The following is a 21661-nucleotide window of genomic DNA, read 5'->3' on the forward strand; positions in this document are numbered from 1 at the left end:
GAATAACAGCAGCAGGGACTTCCCTGGTGGCACAGTGGTTAAGAATCTGCCTGCCAATGCAGGGGACATGGGTTCTAGCCCTGGTCTGGGAGGGTGTCACATACCGCGGAGTAACTAAGCCCATGTGCCACAACTACTGAACCTGCACTCTAGAGCCCGTGAGCCACAACTACTGAGCCCGTGTGCTGCAACTACTGAAGCTTGCATGCCTTGAGCCTGTGCTCTGCAGCAAGAGAAGCCACAGCAATGAGAAGCCCGCCCACTGCGGTGAAGAGTAGCCCCTGCTTGCCACAACTAGAGAAGCCTGCACACAGCAACAAAGACCCAACGCAGCCAAAAACAAAGAAAGAAAGAAAGAAAGAAAGAATAACAGCAACAAAGAAAGCTAGAAGAAAGTAACATAATACTTTCAACGTGTGAAAAAAAAATTCTCAATAATTGTATATGCAACAAAAATATTTTCAAAAATTATTGGTGGGTGTGACGATAGAGTAATTTTGTGACATTTTAACTCACTCCGGTCCCAACCTTTGCTCCCCATTTCAAAGGAAGCCATAAAAATGCAGCACACATTATAAGCACTGTACCAGAGGGAGCATAAAAGACCTCATTAGCAAAGAATTTTAAATCACTTACTTGTTCTGATCTGTCTGGTGACTCCCTGGAAGAATGGCTTAAAAGATTTGTTTTATTTTACCTAACCTGGAAGTAGCCCAGAGTGGGGGGGAAAAAAAAAAAAAAAACTGATTTCCTGAGGGCATTTGTTGAAGACACTTGTAGGCTAATATCTTGGACCTCACTGCCTGAGGTGATAGGCACCTCAGCTGCCTGAGGTGATAGATTAACAGCTGAGGCAAATGATAGACACACCATAAAGCTTGGGAGGAGCAGCTGGGGAGTGAAATGTACACAAGGACTTTGAAAAGCTCTGACATATTCCTGGAAATGTAAAGAGCCCTGCACACGCTTAACGTTGTGTTCATGCTCTGGAAAGACCTGAGAAGGCCCCAAACTCTCATCTTTTGCTGATGCTGGGACTCTATGGAAGCAGGAAGTAAATGCAAAGGTAGAGTTGAAACCTGCCTGGCTGAGTGTTCAAGGGCTGTCCAAACACACACATGGCTGCTTGAGAAATTCTGGGAGATTTTTTTGGATTCAGGCATTTAAAGAAATCTCTGTCTAATCATTAGCTGACACTAACATAATGAAACAGAGACTTCAGTGACCACACATGACAAGGAATACACACTTAACAAAATTATTTTAGAAAAGTCAACTCAAGTTTCCTCAGAGGTCCAGATATAGGAATGAGGAGGGAGACCCACGTCTTCACCTAGGATTATGTATTTCCTGAGCAATTACAGCAGGCAGATCAGGAATTGAGTGAAGGTGCTGGAAAGAGAGTGGTTAAAGTGTGGACTGGGGGGGATCCTTGCTTGGGGGGGAAGGAGATAAATCTGAGCAGTGGTTGAAGGACTAAGAGAAGAGAGGGATCAAAGAAGTGGAAGTTGGAAGTGAGCTTATTTTTGCCTGGGGCCAGAGAGGGACGAGTGAAGGGGAGAGAAAGCACTTAGGCTAGGAGATTGTGACCAGAGAGTAGATTGTTGGCATAAAGATTTACGATGTGAAGCTGATTATGGCCAGTGAGGTGATTTCCTGAAGTGAGGTAGAATTGAAGATTCTAAAGGAATCTTAGATTTAGGGATTTTTTGTTCCCCATTAAAAGGTCAGAGAATTGTGAGGTACTGTGGTGAACGGTTTCCCATGTGGCTAATGAGGTCACCCAGAATGACAATAAGTCAGATAAGAAGATGCATGGAAATAAAACATCATATATTAGTTGCTAAATGACTCATAAGGGTCAGAGGTAGGAGGACAGACTTTCGGACAATTGATGCAATTTCTCTGGTGTGTCTGAGGCATGAGTCTCCCCCACCCCACCCCCTCCTCTGCCACCATGCCTCTTGGCTTTGCCCATCCACTTGTTCTGATCCTGAGAATAGTACCTATTAACCAGCCAGACACTGAGTCTCTCCTTTCCAGCTGTCTTCTGTTAATCTATTTAAATGTAATCTGCACTAATTTGCACGTATTAGATTTTTTTCCTGGCTTTCTTCAGCCTTCATGCACTAGACAAAGCCATTGAATGAAATACTCTAATCTCTCACATCTCTTTTCTCTTTTGAAGACTATCTATAAAATATAGACCAATGATGTCATCAAAAGTTAATATTTGGAGTTTAGTCTTTCTTTAACTTCTTTTATTTTTCCAGCTGCCTCAGTGATTAAATTTAAGACTATGCATATGATTGTTTGCCCTCCAACATCATTTACATAGGAGTTTGAGCCTTTTTTCCCCAACTATTGTGGTTTCTAGCAGATTCCCCTAACCGTTGTGTCTTTGAATAATTTATGTTGTCGTTAACTTTCATGCTGAAGACTAGACCATATTCCCATTGGAATGTGCCTGTGTCCCTCTTACGTGATTGAAGAGAATACTGCTACATGTTTCCAAGTGATCTCTCTACCTGTCCTGCTGCTATGCAAGATTTTAGTGGTGCTTCCGTGCTACTGCCAGGAAGTTCCCGCTGGTCCTAGAGTGACAGTCATAATTTAACCGAAATCTCATCGCGGAGTAACAAAATCTGTGTCAGAACACACATGGATTTTGGAAAGATTTCTACTGAGAACTATCTTGAATTGAGTGCTGCTTGGAACTCATTTCAAGGTAGTTCCATCTAGAATTAAGAATCTGAGCATTTAAGTGAATTTTAGGTGTCCGTCCTATTGTCTGTATTAATTAAAGAAAGAATCCAGTCTATAGATTTCCTAACATATGGTCATCCAGTTTTGTGTGAAAATTTACTTCCATGGCAGTGAATTTTGTTGTTCTAGCCATTTAAAAAAGTGTCAAAAATCCTTGGTTTTTAGTGCATTAAATAACTTAATTGAATTAACTGAATCATTTGTTCACAAGGCACATTATATTTAAGAGGCATTGCTGTAAAAATATAATAGCGTATTTCTTAATTATATGATTTAGCTTTATCTAAAGTTTATGCATAGTTAATACTTGCAATACTGAAATTTGGTTATTGAAAAAAATTGGATTAAACAAAGCTATTAAGAATAATAATTCCAAAGGTATTTTTCTTTTCAGATTGCTATGCCATGCTATGAAGGACCATATAGTTCGTGTTGCAAATGAAGCTGAGTTTATTTTGAATAGACAGAGAGCTGAGGATGTACATAAACATGCAGAGTTCGAGGTAAGGTTTGGGGATTGAGTTAAATTCTGCTTTTCTGTTATAAGTCGGTTGTCACCAATGGTAACCTTACATAAGGTTTTTTTTTTTTTTTTTAAGAGAAAAATTTCACTGAAGTCATTTCAGTAGTTTTTAAAAGCTTTAGTAAATGTCAAATACAGGGCACTTATTTCTTTTTACCTCATTTACAACATGAAGAGACCCGTCCTGCCCTGTTCCTAACCAGTTGGTGGACTGAAGTTGTTCTGACTTATTCTTAAAGGCAAATACAGTTTTATAATGCAATTCCTTTAGTAATTTTTCAGCATAGTTTACACACCATTAGATATGGGTGTAACAGTGGTTATATGGAGAAACAGTTTTACCATTCAGTAATTTATTATTTAATAATGTATCTATCTTTATTTAGAGTGGCCAAAGATTATTTTAGTTCATATTTTATATTTATAATTATATTTTAGTGACAAATGAAGCAATGCCATTATATATGATATAAATGTAGATCTGTATGTATCGATCTATATATGGAAATGTAATCGTTGAAAAATCCTCATAAGTACAATTAACTGTCATTTGAGTAAAGAACAAATAGCTGTCATTTCTATTTCATATGCAAAAACTAAAGGATGTTCAAGCACTATATATTACATACTAATAGTTTTTTAAGAACATTATTCTTATATTCCTGGCATGTCAGTAATTATTTGACATTATTTGTATCATCCTAATTCAATAACATTGGTTTCAGAAATATTGAGGTGACCTGGTGTTTGGCTTAGGTTGGACTTCAGTGGTCTTGAAAATAATATATAACTCCACCAATTTATTCTCCTAATACGACATGCGAACAAGTGTGGTGTGGCTGGAAGCCAGAGCCCACGGTTTCAGTTTTGACGAGGTTTTTATCTCAGTAAAGCAGCTCTCTTAGCCATGCAAGTTGATGTCCTAGGTCTAGTGATCTCTGACCTACCTAGGTAAAAAGCATGAGGCAGGGGGCTTCCCTGGTGGTGCAGTGGTTGAGAGTCTGCCGGTCGATGCAGGGGACGTGGGTTCGTGCCCCGGTCCGGGAAGATCCCACATGCCGTGGAAGCGGCTGGTCCCGTGAGCCATGGCCGCTGAGCCTGCGCGTCCGCAGCCTGTGCTCCGCAACGGAAGAGGCCACAACAGTGAGAGGCCCACATACCGCAAAAAAACAAACAAACAAAAAAAAAACGTGAGGCAGAAAAATAGCTGTTGTCACTTTAAAACCCATAACCTCTGCTTTATTTGTCAGATGAGACAGCACACACTTGTCATATGGGATTACACCTTATTTTGCAAAAAACAAACAAACATTTTAAACTCTGGTAAAAGTCCATTGACAATTAAGTGTTTGTCAAAATGAAGTTTTGTATTGCTTCAACCGTAAATAGCATCTGATATTTATAACATTGGGTATCATGCTGTAATTTGGATGACAAGAAAAGATTGAGTTCTTTGAATATAATATGTTTAGGTATAAGATATGTCAGAACTCTAGACAAAATAAGAATATTCAATTAACTTTTGACTTCTGTTAGTAAATAAGGCTTAGATTATTAACTGAATTCCCTGCAGAATCAGTTTTGAGTTGATCGTATATCTACTAAGAAAATCAGGATATTTTGTGGGAATATAAGCAGATCAATATTTGTCATGTGAAAGCATTTAAAATAGATTTTCAAGCAGCTAGATATTAGTTACAAGCTCTAACATATATTTAACCAAGGTGATGTTAAGCTAAGGGAGGTGTTTCTCGACCTTTTTCTTTGTTGCTCCCCACAAGGAAAATTTTTAAATATTTGTCATCCTAATCAGCCCCCACCTTGATTTATTGTATTATCATCAATATGCTGCATATCTGTTTGTGCACCGTATATGCATCTGTGCTTTATACATTAAAAGAGTAAGGTTTTTTTCACGCAACCCTAATACCAGTTTTTACCCCCTCGGGAATGAATGAGATCACTCCTGTTGATGATGCATGGCTAAGGGAGGTGTAGAGGCTATGAAGGGGATATGAAGACTCAGGGTTTTTAGATTGTGTACACATAAAATAAACTACTAATGTAAACCTAATTTTGAGAGTATTGTCATTGTTACTTAACGAATGTGCATTGTTTTTTAACCCAGATGTTTTGATTTGTTCTTTTTAGGTTAAAGCTGTATTAGTAAATGCATTGATTATGTGTATGTTTGTGCGTGTGTGGTTTACCAAACTTATATCACTTTTAAATTGTAAAAGATTTTGTAAAAGTCATAACATTTTATACTAGGACTTTTTGAGGAATTTCTGTATCTCTCATATAGGCCTGTAATTAAGAGAAAAAATGTATTTAATTTGAGATGGGTACTTCACAGTTAATTTTTTTTGGCTAACCACTGTAATTGTTAAGGAAGAAAAATGAAAATTTAATTTTACTCTCCAAAGAGCTAATGAAATATTAACCTCATTATGGAGGCAGATCATTGTACTAATTGGTGACTCCCTGTACAAAAAGATAAATTGGAAAATGAATTAATCCTTCTTAGGTTACTGTAGGGTTATTTCTCTGGAAGAGATGACTTGTGGTAGTAGTCTGTATCAATAGATAATTGAAAGGAATATGTTCAGATACCTTACATGAAAGATTTTTACTTTGTAATGATGAATGTGAACTCATTATATGTATTTTTTTAGATGTACAAAACTTTTTTTGTAGTTATATGACTTGTATTACATACATGATAATGTTAAAATCTGCAGTCACTCTACCCTATACAAAAATTATTATACAAAACAAATCAAACTTATGGTTAAAGAGATATTCATCTTCATGTTCATGTTTGTATTGAGCCTTTTTTTTTTTTTTTTTTTTTTTTGCGGTACGTGGGCCTCTCACTGTTGTGGCCTCTTCCGTTGCGGAGCACAGGCTCAGCGGCCATGGCTCACGGGCCCAGCCGCTCCGCGACATGTGGGATCTTCCCGGACCGGGGCACAAACCCGTCTCCCCTGCATCGGCAGGCGGACTCTCAACCACTGCGCCACCAGGGAAGCCCTGTATTGAGCCTTTTTGATACACAATGAGATTGATTACCTGTGTTGCTAATACCAATGAACTTGAATACAGATAGCTGACAGGACAACTGATTATTAGGGAAGATAAGATTAAGGTAGTAGTTATCATGAGAAACTTTGAATACATTAGATTCTAGAGCTAGGAGACACTGTAGAGAAAACCTTGTTTTAGCCCTTCATTTTACAAATGTAAAACTGAATACAGTGAAAAAAACAGAATTCGCATAAAGTGTGAAATTAAATCCAGGTCTAAATTCCTAAACTACTGCTTTCTCTTCTACACCACATTGCCATTTACAAAATGGAACACTATATATTAAGTGGCAAGTTTTTGATCTATATATAATTATCAGGAACATAACTCTTATTTTAAGTGAGATATATACTGTATAGGTTAAAATAATAAGTAGGTTTACATTTTTAATAAATCATTTTGTTTTTAAAATGCTTATTTTTGGAATATGTTAAAATCAGAATTTCAGAATTGGAAGGAACCTTAAAAGTCATTAATTACTTGATTATATTACTTAATAATATTCAAATTACTTTGCATATACTTTATGTATAAACACGAAGAAAGAACATATTTTTACCAGTTTGAAAGGTGATTATATATGTGTGTGTGTGTGTGTATATTTTAGAATAAACTTTCAAAAGATTACATTATCTGAGTTTTTTAAATTGAATCGATAATTATTACCCTATAACTCAAGGTTAAATATCATTTCTTTCTTACATACGGTAGTGGTTTATTATCATGCACTGTTTGTATTTCTTTGTAGTCGCAGTGTGCCCAATACGCTGCTGATAGAAGAGAGGAAGAAAAGATGTGTGACCATCTCATTAGTGCTGCGAAACATAGGGACCACGTGACTGCAAATCAGCTGAAACAGAAGATCCTTAACATTCTCACAAATAAGCATGGTGCTTGGGGAGCAGTTTCTCATAGGTGAGTTATAAACAACTAGAAGTAAACGGTAACTCATAGGTTAATTGTAGTAGTTATAAGTAAAAAAAAAACCTATAAACTTAAAACTTCCTTACAAAATATGATTTTAAAGTGTAAAAAAATGGCTTAATTTTTCTCCTGAAATCTTTAGTAATGACTCTTGAGAATGGTTTAAAAGAAAATCTAAAATTTTGAAAGTAATCTAATGGAAATTTTTTTCTAATTCATAATAATGTGTAACATAATACAAAATTTGTTTAGGCAAGTATTTTAGACTACCATCTCTCATATATAACATGGGTGTTAGTTATAAGAAGTGACTTGTTTTTAATCTTTCAGAGCCAACTCTTCAAATTATTAAATTTATATCATTCTTAATTTTTTTATGCACAAGTAATAATAATATAAGCATTCACTATGGAGAAGTAATACATTCTTTTAAAATTTTTTCTTCTATATTTCTCTATGGAGTCTTTCTTAGGAAAGGTTTCATCTCAAATTAGGGTATTTATGATATTATAATAGAAACAAAACCAAAATTGGTTGTTTTTGCATTACAAGTGTTTTTCTTCCTGAAGTTTTGTGAGCATAAAATTGTTTCGTTTTGTTTTGTTGTCCTCTGCACAGTGCCTTCTAGAAACATAGTAGTGAAGCAGGTCACTATATTTAGATTGCTAATGTTCTTCATTTGTATGTCTTCATTTTATCTTATCTCATTGACTGTTTTTATTAAGTCTCTGTCTGGCAGAATTTAGGGATTGGGTAAATGTGGACGAGACACTAAGAAAAATTCTGGTAGAAGTGATTCTGTTCGTTAGAGAAGAACATCTAGAATGTGGCCAGGATATTATTTGACAGACTGTCCTGGGGTCTCAAGTATAAGATAGATTTAAGAAAACTTTATTAGTTGAATTTAAAGTAAAATTATAACATAATGTCTTTAAAAATAGTTAACACTCTCCTTAAAAAACTAAAAATAGAACTACCCCATGACCCAGCAATCCCATTACTGGGCATATACCTGGAGAAAAGCATAATTCAGAAAGAGTCATGTACCACAATGTTCGTTGCCGCACTATTTACAATAGCCAGGACATGGAAGCAACCTGTGTGTCCAATGACAGATGAAGAAACGAAATTGAGTTATTTGTAGTGAGGTGGATGGACCTAGAGTCTGTCATACAGAGTGAAGTAAATCAGAAAGAGAAAAACAAACACCGTATGCTAACACATATATATGGAATCTTAAATTATAAAGGTTCTCAAGAACCTAGGGGCAGGACAGGAATAAAGATGCAGACGTAGAGAATGGACTTCAGGACATGGAGAGAGGGAAGGGTAAGCTGGGACGAAGTGAGAGAGTGACATGGACATATATACACTACCAAATGTAAAATAGATAGCTAGTGGGAAGCTGCTGCATAGCACAGGGAGATCAGCTCAGTGCTTTGTGATCACCTAGAGGGGTGGGATAGGGAGAGTTGGAGGGAGACGCAAGAGGAAGGGAATATGGGGATTATATGTATATGTATATGTATAGCTGATTCACTTTGTGATACAGCAGAAACTAACACACCATTGTAAAGCAATTATACTCCAATAAAGATGTTTAAAAAAAGTAGTGGGGGCTTCCCTGGTGGCGCAGTGGTTGAGAGTCCGCCTGCCGATGCAGGGGACACGGGTTCGTGCCCCGGTCCGGGAAGATCCCACATGCTGCGGAGCAGCTGAGCCCGTGAGCCATGGCCGCCGAGCCTGCGCATCCAGAGCCTGTGCTCCGCAACGGGAGAGGCCACAGCAGTGAGAGGCCCGCGTACCGCAAAAAAAAAAAAAAAAAAAAAAAAATAGTGAACACTCAATATTTGTTTCTTATAATAATAGCAATACCACCACATCTAACATTTATTAAATATTTATTGTGTGCTAGGCACCATACTAAGAACATTACATGGGTTATTTTGTTTAACATTCAGAACATCTCTATTAAGGTTGATACTGAATTTTTTTTTCATATTACAATGAAGAAATTGAAGATTTCAGAGGTTAAGTGAAACTTAGATAGTATCACACAACTTGTACAAATAGAAGCAGAGTGTGTCAATCAGGGTTCTCCAAAGAAACAGAAAAGAACCAATAAGATATATGTCAGACATAGATAGATAAGATATAGCTGTGGATATGAATATGGATATGGGTGTAGATATATATAGATTTATTTTAAAGAATTGGCTCACATGCTTATGGAACTTGGCAAGTCTGAAATCTGTAGGGTGGGCTGGCCGGCTGGAAGCGTAGGCAGGATTTCTGTCTTGGGGCAGAAATCCTTCTTCTCCAAGAAGCCTCAGTCTTTTCTCTGAAGACCTTCAACTGATTAGATGAGCCCCACCCACGTTCTTGAGAATAATATCCTTTACTTAAAGTCAACTGATTATAGATGTTAATCACATCTACAAAATACCTTCACAGCAACATCTAGACTAGTATTTGATGAAACAGCTGAGCACATAGCCTAGCGAAGTTGACTCAGAATTTAACCTTAAGACAGTACAATAGCACAAGCATTTTGCCCCAGCTATAGACCTTGTCTCTCTTTTTGTGTCATCCAAATTGGATTTATCTACTCAGTTATATGTAGTGAGGACTATAACATTATATTGCTAACAATTCAGCTGGTATAATATAGCATATTACCTTAAATGTATAAAGCTGTACATGGTTTGGTTTTAATATTTCACCAGATAATTAAAATACAGCTAAAGGACAGAGACTTCCGTAGTGACAGTCATGTGGTAACGTGTCGAATGCATCCTCTGCTCAGCTTTCCCTTTATGGTAGCTCATTAGATAGACGGGAAGACTGGCAACAGGACCCCTCAGAAGAACAGGTATCCTTTGTCCTTTTCTGCACATTAACTCCCAGTGCTGATTAACTGAAAAACACACAATCTGTCTATTATCATCCTTTACTAAGTGGGACACTGAACTCTAATCTTTCTTAGTATTTAATTAATAAGGCTCAGTTGTTGGACTGCTTCTCCTTTTTGTCTTATTCACTCTCTAGGCAATTTTATCTAGTCTCATGGCTTAAAAAAATACCAATATGTTAGTAACTCCCAAATTCTCCAGGTCTCTCTCCCTTATCTCCAGACATGTATATCTTCCTACTTGGTATCTTCCATTCGGATATCTAGTTGTCATCTCACACTAACGATGACAGAACTGAGCTCCTGAGATTTTCTCCCAAACCAGTTCCTCTTGCAGTCATCTCCTTCTTAGACATGGAGAACCCCAGTTTTGCAGTTGCCCAGGCCATAATTGTTGCTCTTTTCCTTAACTACTCTTCACACATCCCATATTGAGCCCTTCAGCAAATCTTATTGATTCTGCCATAAAAAAAATCCAGCATTTGACTGCTTTTCACCATTATCTTTGGTATCGCCTTGATCCACGACACCATCATTTCTCACTTGACTTATTGCAACATTACTTTCAACAGTCTTCCTGCTTCTGCCCTTGTCCTCCTAAAGTCCATTCTCAGCATAGCAGTGTGGGTGATTCTTACTAAAATGTAGAACCCTTTGCTCCTCTACTCAGGAACCTGCAGAATTATACTGTGCAAGAAGGTAACCGCTAGTCAGATGTGGCTATACAAATTTAATTAATAAAAAAATTAATTTAATTAAAAATTTAGTGCCATAGCTGCACTAACCACATCCAAGTACTCAATAGCTGCATGTGTCTCGTGGTTCCCATGTTAGACACCACAGAACATTTCTATCATTGCACAAAATTCTACTGGACAGTGCTACTCCAGAGACTTCCCATGTCACTGAAAGAAAAAACCTACAAGGACAAAGAAATGTAGAATGGTCAGAGAAGTCCATTCTGATGAGGAGCCATTTGAACAAAGAGCTGTCTGAGCATTTCAAGCAGAGAGAACAGCATACGAAAGAAGGAAGTGCTTGGCCTGTGCAGAAAGTAGTCAGAGGCCAGTATGGCTGCAGTGGAGCGAGCCATGGGGAGGGAAGGTACTGTCATCTGGCCTCCGTTAGCTCTTTGACCTGCTTCTCCTACTACTCTGCCCTTGTACTTTTGTCAGTCACTGTAGCTTCCTGCTGTTCTTCAAGTTTGCAGGGTGTGCTTGCTCCGTTTGGAATGCTTTCTTACAAAAAACCCATGTGGCTAGCTCTCCCGCTTTGTTCCAGCTTTAATTCAAATGTACTTTCTCAAAAAAGTCTTCTGTAGCCACCCTGTCTAAAATTCTACTCCTTCCTCCAAATATTTAATACTACATTCCTCTGCTTTGTTTTTCCTTTTTCAAAATTTTATTACTAACATACCGTATATTTTACTTATTTAGCAGTTGCATTGTTTTGTTTACCACTAGAATGCAAGCTCTGTAATGGAAGGGATTTTTATCTCTTCTGTCCACAGTGTTATCCCTAGCACCTAGAATAATGCCTGATGCACAGCAGGTGCTAAATAAATGTTTGTTGAGTAAATTAATAAATGAATGCTTGGTATATATCCTTTGGTACAGTGACGCTACTGGTAATGGAATGGAAAAACAACTTAGTCTATTGTCTGTGACACTTTTATATTTTAAATGGAATAATTTTATTAAATGACAAAAAGTACTTACCCCTGCATGAAATGACAGCTCAAGCTCATCTAGAAAACAGGATAAACAGTTCCTACTTCACTGGGTTATTTTAATGGTAAAATGAAATGTTATGTGCAAAATGCTTAGCACAACGTATGGCACGTAGTAGATGTCTCGTACTTGTTAGGCACTTTTTATGTTCGGCAGCTCTTTACAAAGAGTCTTTTCTTAAAAGACAATTTTTTTAGAGTAGTTTTAGGATTAAAACAAAATTGAGTGAAAGGTACAGAGATTTCCCATATACCCCCTCCCACACACATGCGGAGTTTCCCCCCATCAATGTCTCCCACCGGAACGGTTCGTTAGGGATGAATCATAATCACCCAGAAGTGTAATCACCCAAAGTTCATAGTCCATCTTAAGGTTCACTCTTGGTTTTGTATATTCTATGGATTTAGACAAATGTCTGATGACATATATCCATCATTATAATATCATACAGGGTAGTTTCACTGCCCTAAAAATCCTCTTTGCTCTGCGTATTCATCTTTCCTCTCACCCCATCCCTGGCAATCACTGATCTTTTTATTGTCTCCGTAGTTTTGCCTTTGCCAGAATGTCATATAGTTGGAATCATACAGTATGTATCCCCTTCAGATTAGTTTCTTTCATGTAGTCATGTGCAAGCTTCTTCATGGCTTGTTAGCTCATTTCTTTTAGTGCTGCATAATATGCTAGTGTCTGGATGTGTCAGTTTATTTATCCATTCACCTACTGAGAGGCTTCTTGCTTGCTTCCACATTTTGGCAGTAACGAACAAAGCTGCTGTAAACATCCATATGCAGGTTTCTGTGTGGACATAAGTTTTCAGCTCCTTTGGGTAGATACCGAGGAGCGCAACTGCTGGCTTATATGGTAAGAGTATGTTTATTTTATGAGAAACCACCGAACTGTCTTCAAGGTGGCTGCAAGGTTTTGCATTCCCACCAGCAGTGAATGAGAGTTCCTGTTGTTCCACATCCTCACCAGCATTTGCTGTTATTGGGGTTCCAGATTTGGGGCATTCTCATAGGTGTGTTGTGGTATCTAGTTGTTTTAATTTACATTTCCCATAATGTGGAATATATTTGCTATGCTTATATCATCTGTATATCTTCTTTGGTAAGGTGTCTGTTAAGGTCTTTGGTCCATTTTTTAATCAGATTGGTTGTTTTCTTATTGTTGAGTTTTAAGTTTTCTTTAATAGTCCTTTATGTCAGTAGTCCCCAACCTTTGTGGCACCAGGGACCAGTGTCGTGAAAGACAATTTTTCCATGGAACCGGGGGTGGGGGCGGGGGGGGGGATGGTTCAGGCGGTAATGCGAGTGACGGGGAGCTGCAGATGAAGCTTTCTCACTTGCCCACCGCTCATCTCCTGCTGTGCGGCCCCGTTCCTAACAGGCCGCGGACCAATACTGGTCCACAGCCTGGGGGTTGGGGACCCGTGCTTTATGTCATGTGTCTTTTGCACATATTTTCTCCCAAACTGTGACTTGTCTCTTCATTCTCTTTACAGTGTCTTTCGTAGAGCAGAAGCTTTCGATTTTAATGCAGTCCAGCTTATCTGTTATTTCTTTCATGGATTATATCTTCAGTGTTCTAGATTTTCTCCTATGTTATCTCTAAGAGTTGCATTTTACATTTAGCTCAGTGATTCATTTTGAGTTAAGTTTTGTGAAGGGTGTAACATCTGTGTCTCGATTTATTTTTTTGCATGTGGATGTCCAGTCGTTCCAAAACCATTTGTTAAAAAGACTGTCTTTGCTCTGTTATATTGCCTTTGCTCCTTTGTCAAAGATCAGTTAACTATATTTATAGGAGTCTATTTCAGGGCTCTCTGTTCTGTTCCATTGACCTATGTATCTGTTCTTTCACCCGTACCACATTGTCCTGGTTACTGTAGCTTTATAGTAGTTCTTGAAGTCAAGTAGCATTAGTCCTCCAGCTTTGTTCTTCTCCTTACAAAGAGTCTTTTAAAGTAGTTTCCCATGCCACTTAGTCACCCTCTAACTTGAAATATACAGTTATAATTTATTTATTTTATTCATTTAATGAACAGATAGCTCTTCAGCTCCTATATGTGCTAGCATAGTGGTGAGCAAAACTGACGTGTTCCCTGCCCTAACATAACTAAATTATAGTCTAGTAGAAGGGGCTGATGCTAAACAAACAATTATAGAAATAAAAGATGCTAATAACAAACTTTGGCAAATGCTAGGAAAGAAAATATAGGGTACTGTGAAAGAGAGAGTATAGCAGAGGATCTTTATTTTAGATTAGGGATTCAGGGAAGACTTTTGAAGAAGGTCGGTTTAAGCTGAGTGCTGAAGGGATGAGAAGGGGATCGTCAGCAAAGGGTAGGGTGTAGAACATTAAGGAGAGAAATATTACAAAGACTCAGAGTGTAGAAATAATAAAATGAACAGAAAGGGGGCTAGTATGCCTAGAGCTTAGTGAGCAATGGAGATAGTGGCTTGAGATGAGTCTGGAGAACATATGAGCCAGATGATTTAAAGCCTTGTAGATCATGTTAAGGATTTGTGACTTTATCCTAAGTGGCATGGAACACAGTGAAGGGTTTTGAGTGGAAGAGTAACATGATCTGATTTATGTTTAGAAAGATTAGTCTGGCTGCTTTATGAAGACATATGCTGGAAGAAATAGGCAAGTACGGTCACCCAGTTTATAGCCGAGTTCACATGTCGCCCTTGCTATAGCGTTTCCTGGGTTCTCTATCTTTCCTAAGCCTGCCTCCTCATATTTTGTTGTTATTATCTGTATTGCAATTATCTATAATATATCACTTAATATTTTATAGCAATGTGATGTGCCTGTCTCTTCCAATAGACTTGTATCTTCCTAAGTGGAGGGATTGAATAGTACTTATATTTACATCCTTGTTCTTAAATATATGTTAAATCTGAAGGAATTTCATCTCTATCATGTTCTACTTCCTGTTTTACAAAAAAATGCTTAATTTTAACATACAATGCTTTTTAATTTTATCTTTTGACTCAATGATGCTGCTGGCTCTAACATATTTTAGCTTTTGAATTAATATAATGTTATTGATCTATATTTCTTCTCTGAGGAAAAACTAGAGTGTGATAGCGTTTTCTTTTCTTTTTTTTTTTTTTTTTTTTTTTTTGCGGTACGCAGGCCTCTCACCGTTGTGGCCTCTCCCGTTGTGGAGCACAGGCTCCAGACGCGCAGGCTCAGTGGCCATGGCTCACGGGCCCAGCCGCTCTGCGGCATGTGGGATCTTCCCGGACTGGGGCACGAACCCGTGTCCCCTGCATTGGCAGGCAGACTCAACCACTGCGCCACCATGGAAGGCCTGATAGCTTTTTAAAAATGCATATTCAAGAATTAATTCTGTTACATAATACTTAGTATTTACAAACAGTTTTCCCTTATTTATTTTATGTTTTTGGATCATACTTCCTATGTCTTAAACTACATAATGCAAATTTTAAAATGGGCAAAGGACCTGAATAGACATTTTTCCAAAGAAGATATACAAATGGTTAACAGGTACATGAAAATGTGCTCAGCATCACTAATCATTAGGGAAATGCAAATCAAAGCCACAATGATGTATCACCTCACATCTGTCTGAATGGCTATCATCAAAATGATAAGAGATAACAAATGCTGGAGAGGACAGGTAGAAAAGAGAAACCTTGTTCAATGCTGGTGGCAATGTAAATTGGTGCAGTCACTATGGAAAATGCTATGGAGGTTGCTAAAAAAATTAAAAATAGAACTATCATATGATCCAGCAATTCCACTTCTGGGACTATATGTTCATAGCAGTACTATTTACAATTGTCAAGACGTGGAAACAACCTAAGTGTCCATCAATGGATGAATGGACAAAGAAGTTGTGGTATACACATATACAATGGACTATTATTCAGACATTACAAAACAAGAAAATCCTGCCATTTGCAATAATGTGGATGGACCTAATATTATGCTGAGTGAAATAAGTCAGACAGCGAAACACAAATACTGTTTGATCTCATTTGTATGTGGACCCAGAAAAAAAAAGAAAAAAAACAAATTCATAGAGAAAGAGATCAGACTTGTGGTTACCAGAAACAGGGTTTGAGGGCAGAGGGAATTGGATGAAGGCAGTCAAAAAGTACAAACTTCCAGTTATAAGATAAATAAGTACTAGGAATGTAATGTACAATATGATGACTATGTTAAGACTGCTGTGTGGTATATGGGACAGTTAAGAGAGTAGATCCCAGGAGCTCTTGTCACAAGGAAAAGAAAAACTTTTTTTTCCATTTTCTTTTTTTTGCTTTTTGTATCTAAGATGATGGATGTTAACTCATTGTGGTACCATTTCATAATATACGTAAGTCAGGCTTCCCTGGTGGTGCAGTGGTTGAGAGTCCATCTGCCAATGCAGGGGACACGGGTTTGTGCCCCGGTCCAGGAAGATCCCCCATGCCGCGGAGCGGCTGGGCCCGTGAGCCATGGCCGCTGAGCCTGCGCGTCCGGAGTCTGTGCTCCGCAACGGGAGAGGCCACAACAGTGAGAGGCCCGCGTACCGCAAAACAAAACAAAACAAAACAAAAACAAAAACATAATATATGCAAGTCAAATAATTATGCCATACACCTTGAACTTACACAGTGCTGTTTGTCAGTTATTGATATATCTCAATAAAACTGGGGGGGAAAAAAACTTCATAAGCCATAACAACTTAAATTAAAATCAGGAGATTGTCAGGACTTCTCTGTTGGTCCGGATCTAAGATCCCACACGCTGCGTGACTCAGCCAAAAAGATTAAAAAAAAAAATGAGGATGTACTAGGCCCTTGAGTAAAAAAATACCCACACAACACACGCGCACATACACACGGTCACAATTTTTAGTGTGCATTTTCATATAAGCATTACTATTGAGATTTTGTTTTCGTTAGGATGTTGGTAGAAACTCACATTTATTTAGTGCAGCTATGTATCAGCAGTAACTTTGCTGTTACTTTGCATCTAATGCGTTATTTTCATTCTAACAACACTGTAAGGTAGATATTATTTTTCCCATTTTGCAGCTAAGAAATGTGAGTCTCAAAGAGAAGTTGAATAGCTTTCCCAGTGTTACATAGCTAAATAGTAGGGACAGGATTTGAATCTAGATCTGCCTAACCCTAAAGCCCATGGTCGTTCCAATGATGAAATTAATTACTAGTTATTAGTTATAAATATTATCAGTTGGAATAATGAAATAAAGAGAACTTAAACAGGAATAAAACTCAAACCTCTGAGGTTTTAGAAAATATTTTTAATGTTTTACAAGTTCAAGACCCGAACTGAATTAACACTGGAACTTCTACCCACAGAGGTCAAGATATAACCTGCAGTCTAAACCTAAGAGGGTTGATTGGCCAGAAAAACAAAAACAGACAGACAGACATTCTCCATAGGAGATTAGCAGGATGCAATTCAAAGTTATTTAATATACAAAGAACCAGGAAAATCTTGACGTTTCTTAAGGAAAGACAGTTAACAGATACCAATTCCAATTCCCAGAGGTTGGAACTATCAGATAAAGATTTAAAAATAGCTGTTATGACCATCTTTCATGAAGTAAAGGTAAATATTCTTTAAATGAATGGAATGATAGAAGATCTCAGCAGAGTAATAGAAAGTATAAGAAAGAACCAGATAAAAATGAAAAATATAATATCTGAATAAAAAGTAAGTAAATAAAAATAAAAAATTTTAATGTAATATCTGAAATTTTAAAAATACACAGACTGGAAAAAGTATTTGCAAGTCACACATCTTACAAAGGACTTATAAAAGTATACAGGTATAAGTATCTATATTTATACAAGTATAAAATTATACAAAGGACTTACAAATATATATATATACACACACACATATATAGGTATATATGTGTATGTGTATGTATAAAGGACTTTCAAAACTTATTAAGAAGACTAACATTGCAATAAAAAAGCGAGCAAACATTTGAACAGACACTTCACCACAGACAGTATACAGATGACATAAGCATATGGAAAGATACTCAATATCCCCAGCTCTTAAGGAAGTTAAAATTAAAACAACAATCATATACCACTACCATTAGAATGAATAAAATTAAAACAAAACAAAAACCTGGTACTGCAAGAGCTGGCAAAGACGTGAAGCAACTGGAGCTCTCATACATTGCTGGTGGAGATACAAAAGGTCCAGAATCTTTGGAGAGTGGTTTGGCGGTTTCTTATACAGTTTAACGTACACTTACCATATGACACAGCAATCTGCCTGCTCCTAAGTATTTACCCCAAGAGGAATGAAGATTTACATTCACACAGAAACATGTACATGAATGTTTATAGCAGCTCTATTAATAATTGCCAACAATTGAAAACAGCCCAGGTGTTCTTCAGCTGATGAATGGATAAGAACCTGTGGCACATCCATATTCTGGAATGCTACTCAGCATTGGTAAGGAATGGACTGTTGATAATGCAGCAATCTGAAGGCATCTCAGATGCTTTCTGCTGAATAAAAGAAGGCAGAACACATTGTTTAATTCCATTGATACATTCTGGAAAAAGCAAAACCTTAGGCAAACACATTGGTGGTTTCCAGGGGTTAACAGTGGGGGGAGGATTTGACTAGAAAGGGCTAACGTGAGGGAGCTTTGCGGGGGGATAATTAAACTATTCTGTATCTTGATTGTGGTAGTGGTTTCACGATTCTATGCTTTTGTCAAAATTGATAGAACTGTACACCCAAAAGACTGAATTTTACTGTACCTAAGTTAATAAACTTTTAAAAACTTAAAGGCCCCATATTTATAGATGATTCTTGAGCTGTGAATACTAATATTTAACAAACTATATTATATTTTTAATTTAGAGAATTGCAATCATATTATTTATTTATTGTTTAAAAGTTAAATAACAAGTCAGATTATCTCAGTTATATCCATGCCAACACAGGTATATCGGAACAAAATTGGATTTCCCTACAACTAATGCATATAAGTGAATTAATTTTTACTAGATGTATTTTTTTTAATTATACAGTTTTTAAAATCCTTATGTATATGGACTAAATATACTGTTCTCTAATAAAGATTATGAAGTACTCAGAAGGGAAAAAAAGAAAATTTTTCCAACAATTTTCAAGTAGTTTAAAATGTCAAGATTTAAATGAGGAGTGTGCTCTATAGTCAATGAAAGTTGTTGTTACAAGTTGTGTTGCCAAGATATTAGTAGGTACTGGGTTAGACTAAACAATCTACTAATTGTGAGCTCGTTAACACTGTGAGATCTTAGACATGGCCAAAATATATATTTCCAATCCCCAACAAATTTCATCTCTCCTATGTCAGCAGTACATCTGTATGCTTTCTTCTTCCAAGCACTGAAAATGGTTAGAATATGGATTCTTCCAGGGTTGTATATTGCTGGGTAGTTTCATCAAGGCAAAGGAGCAGGAATATTAAGATACAAGTAAGAAAATGGTTGAAGTGATAAGTGATAGACAACCTAGGATAGTTAAGGAAGAGAAGTAAAGAAAGAAGGGGATTGAAACACAGAAAATAATGGAGTCAAGAAAACAAGAGTTGATGAACTGAACTTGGGAAGCTCTAGGATGTTTGAATTTAAGACTTATGAAATACATCAATAAAAGGTTAACAAATCTAGAATGTGGTCATGAAAATAGTCAAGTGGAGTCGAGTTGAAAATCATAGTAATGAGGAGGTCAATAAACTGAAAGGATGGAATCTTGCATGTGACACTTACGTTGAATTACCCAAGATAATTCCAGTATTTGGGATGGAAAGGAAGATTGTGAGCATCTTCTAAGTCTTCAGTAAATAAAAGGAAAAGCCTGAGAGGCTGATAGAGTACTCCAAATGGGGAAGAGACCAAGGTGGTATTACCAGATTCCGCAAAGGTCTTAAAGGAGTCTCAAAGTTCATCTTACCTTAAATTTAAAATATATATATATATATATATATATATATATATATACACACACACACAGAGAGAGAGAGAGAGAGAGAGAGGGAGAAAGAGAGAGATGATGGCAAAACTTTAACAGCCTGTCAGATCATTTTCCCTGATAGAATTCTAATGCAGACCATAAAGGTAAGTACAATGAATTGAAAAGACTAGATGATTTTAGATCAATAGGGATTGTATGGGTCAGGACCAGAAATGCCTGTTATTTGGATGCGAAGGTGATCAAGCTGAAACCTATATGACCCAACTGATTACCAATATCATCCTGCTGCTTTTTTTCCTAAAATATATAGATTTTTAAAAAAATTAGTATGATTGTTTTAGTTAAGTCTCTTCAAAGTAAGACACTGTAAAATGCTTAATATAGCAGTAGAATGACATAAAATACACAAATGATAATAATGAAGAAAATCAATAAGCAAATATAAAGTAACAAATCTCACAAAAATTAGACTACTTTCTCAGGCATGGAAGTCATTACTTTTAAAATAAAAATTAGTATTTTGGATCTCCACAGTAATGAAACTTCTCCTTGGCTAATAAATGGCATAAAGTTTAAAATTTTTGACCATTTGCAGCAAGTGCCTAGAGTTAAAGTGAGATTATCACAGTCTCTCAGTCCTTTATTTGGCTGCTAATTAAAATATCCATATACCAAACTGTAGAAAATATTTTTCAAGCAGTAACGCCTGGTATCTTGGCAGATGGCAATTTTGTTGGAATCATTGGAGATAGTACATTATTAGGCCATTGAGAAAACTTTCTGGACTCCTTTGATGTGATTGGTTTTATAAGCTTGCTTTTTGGGTTAGACATTTTCACTTAAATATCATTACATTCCCTAAAATAATGTGTTCAACTCATTGACTTTTTAAAATGCATAAAAAGGCATATAAGCATTTTTACAAACATTAGGAATTTGAATTCCAATAGTATTTTTCTCAACAAATATCCCCTTTTTATAACCACATCTTTTTTTGTTGTTACAAATGAAATGAATAGTTTACAGTGATATTGCTCTATATTGTATGCACACTAAAATTTTATGCATTAGAATGTGAAGTATGTTTTATATTTGTGTTTATAAGTAGTTCAGTGTCTTTTGTCAATTATAAGGGTTGCCTGTTTAGTTGGAAAGTGCCATTGCCCTAGAGTGCTGTATTTTGAAGTCATCTGTCATGGATACAATGTAGAGAGAGAAGACTATTTATGTTTATGGCATTTTAAGTAACTGAGTTAAACCCTTTGGAATATAGAGAAGTGGCTTATTTACTGTCATCACTGTTCACTTAATCTTGTGACCCTGACATGATAGCATTCCCATAAATCTCCCTGTGGGTAGTTCAATAAAACAGATGAACATCAAAATGTAATGATTGTCTCAGCTTTAGGAATTAACTGTGTGATGGAATAAATATGGCCCAGATAGCGATACTACAGAAGCATTTTACCACTCCCTTTCTCTAACAAGTAATACTAGAAAATAATTATTTATTATAATTTATATTCTGTTTTCAGATAGCATTTGTAGTATCTAATAGTCACTGAGAGAAAAAGAAAATAGATACAAATAATATGTATATTGTGACTTTTTTAAAAGCAGTTAAAATTTTTTAGCATATTTAAGATTATTAATATAATAAAGTTGGTTTTTACAATGATGTTTTAATATAGCTTGATTTTATATTGTGTTTTCATTGCATTACATCCCTGTGTTAAT

At 36.6% G+C, this 21661-nt stretch overlaps 1 protein-coding gene across 1 annotated transcript in view; it reads left to right on the forward strand.

The window, feature by feature from the left end:
* The window catches only part of NBEA (neurobeachin), a 628524-nt gene that overhangs the window by 324510 nt on the left and 282353 nt on the right, over positions 1-21661 (forward strand). Inside the window, exons 36-37 of the mRNA XM_059996030.1 lie at positions 3161-3269; positions 7125-7291. Of these exons, the coding sequence (XP_059852013.1) occupies positions 3161-3269; positions 7125-7291 (276 nt within the window). The remainder of the gene's footprint in view (positions 1-3160; positions 3270-7124; positions 7292-21661) is intronic.

This window comes from Delphinus delphis, chromosome 18 (genome assembly GCF_949987515.2).
Source record: "Delphinus delphis chromosome 18, mDelDel1.2, whole genome shotgun sequence".
Taxonomy (NCBI): domain Eukaryota; kingdom Metazoa; phylum Chordata; class Mammalia; order Artiodactyla; family Delphinidae; genus Delphinus; species Delphinus delphis.